General features: G+C 43.1%; 1 protein-coding gene across 1 annotated transcript; it reads left to right on the forward strand.

Annotated features, from left to right (window-relative positions):
• The first annotated feature begins 1,596 nt into the window (after positions 1 to 1,596).
• Positions 1,597 to 2,876, forward strand: LOC127200072 (schlafen family member 12-like). Its single transcript, XM_051158138.1, has one exon. The coding sequence runs from the start codon at positions 1,634 to 1,636 to the stop codon at positions 2,675 to 2,677; it is 1,044 nt and encodes a 347-aa protein (XP_051014095.1). The 5' UTR covers positions 1,597 to 1,633; the 3' UTR covers positions 2,678 to 2,876.
• The last annotated feature ends 1,332 nt before the right edge of the window (positions 2,877 to 4,208 follow it).

The following is a 4,208-nucleotide window of genomic DNA, read 5'->3' on the forward strand; positions in this document are numbered from 1 at the left end:
CCGTGCAAAGGAAGGAAGCAAATGGGCAGGGTCTACTTCTGAGAAAGGCAAGATCCTAGACCGTAGACAGAAACCTTCAGACACTTGACGTGATATCCACTTGCAGAGAATAAGGTTAGGGTTTTTTTCTTTTCTCACACCACATTACACAATCAAAAGAGGAAAAATGAGTTAAATACATAAATTTAAGACCAGAGACCAAAAAACTACTAAAAGAAGACACAGGAAAAACAAAAGGTTCTGTGACATTGGGTTTTTTTTTTTTTTTTTTTTGCAAAGGTTGTTTGGATATTGCCCTGATTGGCTTTAACTGTCAACTTGACACAATCTAGAATTTTCTGGAAATAGTCCGTCAATTGTGGCATTGCCTATATCAGCTTGGCCTGTGAGCACATGTGTATGAGATTGTCTTGGTTGTTCATTGATGTTGTAGGGCCCAGACCACTTTGGGCAGCTCCATTCTCTAGGCAGAGAGAATCTAACAGAATAAGAAAGGTAGCCAGAAAAAAACAAAACAAAACAAAACAACAACAAAAAAGAAAGGTAGCCAGCCGGCAACATCCTCCATGGTTCCTGCTGTATTTCTTTGGTTGTAAAGTGAGTTCTTTTGTCAGAGGTAATATGTGGAATAGCAAGCAGCTCTGCCTTCATGTCCTTGCATTGTCAGCCCTCGATAATGGATGGAATTATTTGCAAAAAAAAAAAAACCCATTCTGTCTCAAAGCTACTTTTGGTCAGGATATTTGTCACAGTAACAGAGAGGAAACAGGTATAGATGTGATCTCCTAAAGCACATGCAAAGAAAAAAGAAAAAAAAAAAACTCAAAGTAGGACCTGCAATTCCATCAAGCTGGAACTTTTCTGCACAGCAAAAGAAGCAATGAAAAAAAAAAAAAATCTACAGAGGGAGAAAATGTTTGTAACCCACACATCAGATAAGGGGTTAATATCCAAGTAGATAACGCACCCAGCCAAAGGTTAACAAAATAGCTTAATTGCAAAATGGATGTAAGAGACACTAATTGTGAATAATTTGAAGCTGGGCTGGAGAGATTGCTCAGGGAGTGGTTAAGCGCACTGGCTGATCTTTGGAGCACTAGGATTCATTTCCCATTAGTCATGTGGGGCTCACAAGTGCCTGTAACTTCAGTTCTAGGGGATGTGATGCCTTCTTCTGGCCTCCAGGGCTACTGCATGCACATGGTACACAGGCATACATGTAGGCAAAACACCAATAGACATAAAAGAAGTCTTAAAAATTACCTAATTAGAGCCTATCGTAAAGAAAAAACCAACACCATACAGATACCACTGAGGGTTTATTTAAAAGAAGGCTGAACACAATACTGAGAACTGGAAAAGAGACGAGAGAAAATTAAAATTTCAAACAGGCTTGGAACATTACATCTGAAAAAGCAGTATGCATATAAGTTCTGCTAATGAGTGCAAAGTCTGTGATAACCGTTTCTCCACCTGCACACTGCCTGGGCCAGTGGCACACGTGCAACCAAGGACTGTGCTGTTGGTCTCATAATATGGAATTTGGTCTCCCCTGGTTAGGTCTCATTCTAATGGCTCTGTCTGTTTTCCAGGAAAAAAAGTTGAGCTTGGAACTGCAAAGGTTGCTGGGAAAATGGGCATCAGTGTTGATCTGGAAGACAGGTCTGCTAAGCTGGTTCTTAATGTAGGGGCAATCACACTTGGAGAGAAGAACAGAAAGGGAATGAAGAACTGCCTCAGGAAGAGGGAGAGGGAAAACATGTCTCAAGCCATGTGTGCGCTACTGAATTCTGGAGGCGGGGTGATCAAGGTTAAAATTGAAAACAAAAATTACAGTCTCCTTAGGGATGGGCTGGGCCTGGATTTGGAAGCCTCTCTTTGTAAATGTCTGCCGTTTATTCAGAGGCACCTCGACTTCATGGAGCGCGGAGGCTACTTTTATATCTCCGTGAAGTCATGGAGTCTGGATATCTTCGGGCTGCCGATTGGCACCCTGAGAACCAATTTGTATATACGAAGCCTGTCTTCCTCAGTAGAACTGAGTGCTGCCGCTGCTGCTGAGTTACTCCAACAGCTGGAGGAAACTGGAGGGAGAGCCTGTGTCAGACCACGGTGGCCTGCCAGCAGACCCTGCCCTGGAATAGAAGGAGAGAGTCTCCTGGAAGACTTGGCTGTTGCATTTTTTAGCAAGACGGAAGTGCAGTATGAGGAAAATTTCCCGTTTACCAGATCCATATATGTCGAAGTGAAGTTGCTTTCTGTGAAACAACTGCTAAAATGCGTTAGAGAGCTCATCCCTCGGACTGTTTCTGCTTTTGCAAACACAGACGGGGGATATTTGTTCATTGGTTTGGATGGGAAAAAGCAGCAAGTCATTGGTTTTGAGGCAGAGGAGGGCGATCTTGTGCATCTAGAGAGTGAAATAGCAAAGTGCATCCGACAGCTGCCTGTCACTCACTTCTGTGAGGAGAAGGGGACCGTAAAGTACTCGTGCAAATTCATCGAAGCGCACAAGTCCGGGGCTGTGTGTTCATACGTCTGTGCGCTCAGAGTGGAGAGGTTCTGCTGCGCAGTGTTCGCTGCAGAGCCTGAGTCCTGGCGTGTGGAAGACAGCTGCGTGAGGAGCTTTACCACGGAGGAATGGGTCAAGCTCCAGATGGATCCCACAGCATGCTGAGGAGGGGGAGATTGTCAGGGGCTGTGATTTAGAATTCATTGAGTGCTGCCCACTGGTTGGCACACCCACAATGGGTGGACCCCAGAGAGGCAGAGCCCAGGAGACTTCCGTGTCCCGAGGACGCCATGCTGCTATGGAGCATCGCTCCGCCTTTTGTCCTTGTGGTCACCACATCTCCTATGAGTTGTTTGAGAACTCTAAGAGAACTCTAAGGGGCTTCCAGCCCTCACAGGGCAGCGTCACTGGCACTCACAGTAACAATCCTCGATCTCTTTCAGGCACTGCTGCTGGAGCAGATTAATAGGTCAACCAGCATCCTTGAAAAGAACCTGGCAGATGTAGATTGTTAGCAATGATCACTATCCTTAGAATTTGGAAAAACAGATTGTTCAGCAAGGTTAGCTAAAGATGCTTTTGCCAGCGCCTCTGATGTAGAAAATCTTAGAGAACAGTCTGAAGTTAAGAAAAGTACACTCTTAATAGTAAAGCTAGGCTGGCCGGGCGTGATCCCAGCACTCGGGAAGCAGAGGCAGGCGGATTGCTGTGAGTTTGAGGCCAGCCTGGTCTACAAAGCAAGTCTAGGACAGGATAGCCAAGGCTACACAGAGAAACCCTGGCTCAAAAAACAAAAAACAAAACAAAACAAAAAAACACAAACAAAAAAAAGTAAAGCTGGGGACTTTTTTGAGGGTGGTGAGCAAGAACAGTAGCCAAGACTAGCACTGGCTGATGTGACTCTTTCAAGCTGGGCTAGTGACTGAGAGGATGGTGTGTGTGTGTGTGTGTGTTTTAACTGTTTGAGATTGGGTTTCTTTTGTGTTATCTTGGTTGTCTTAGACTTGCTTTGTAGACCAGGCTGGGCTTGAACTCACAGTGATCCACCTGCCTCTGCCTCATGAGTGCTGAGTTGATAATGACAATATGTGGAGGAGATTGATTTACATTCAAAATTTTAGACACATTAAGATAGGGAAGATGTTTTCTTCAAGGCTGTCAAATACAAATAGCTGAAAACTAAGATTGTAACATTTATATAATTCCTGATTGTGTCATGGTTCTTCTTGCTATAGGTAATCTATTGTATATATGTGTTATAATATAAATGTGTATGTAAAAAGTTAAAAAACATGATTTATTATTTCTTTGTAACTGCAAAGTGTAGCCTGTTGTAAAGAAAAGCTGGCTGAGAAATTACCTTGCTTGCACACACTTTGTTAATATATAGTAAATTGCTTAGTTACAAATGTATGTGTTCTTGGGAATAATTTGTTTTTCATATTTGCTTCTCACCTATTATAAAAAAAACATTTCATCATATGAGAGTGCTGGGGACCATTTTTTGCTTATGTATGTTCATTGTAAAATTAACTTAAATAAAAATAGAACATAACCACGTTGTGATTCCTATATTCTTTGAGACAGGGTTTCTGTGAGGCCCTGGATGGCCTCAAACTCACAGAGATCCACCTGCCTCTGCTTCCCAAGTGCTGGGATTAAAAGTGTGCGCCACCATGCCTGGCTGGATTCTTAT

The sequence above is a fragment of the Acomys russatus genome, chromosome 16 (assembly GCF_903995435.1).
Source record: "Acomys russatus chromosome 16, mAcoRus1.1, whole genome shotgun sequence".
NCBI lineage: Eukaryota > Metazoa > Chordata > Mammalia > Rodentia > Muridae > Acomys > Acomys russatus.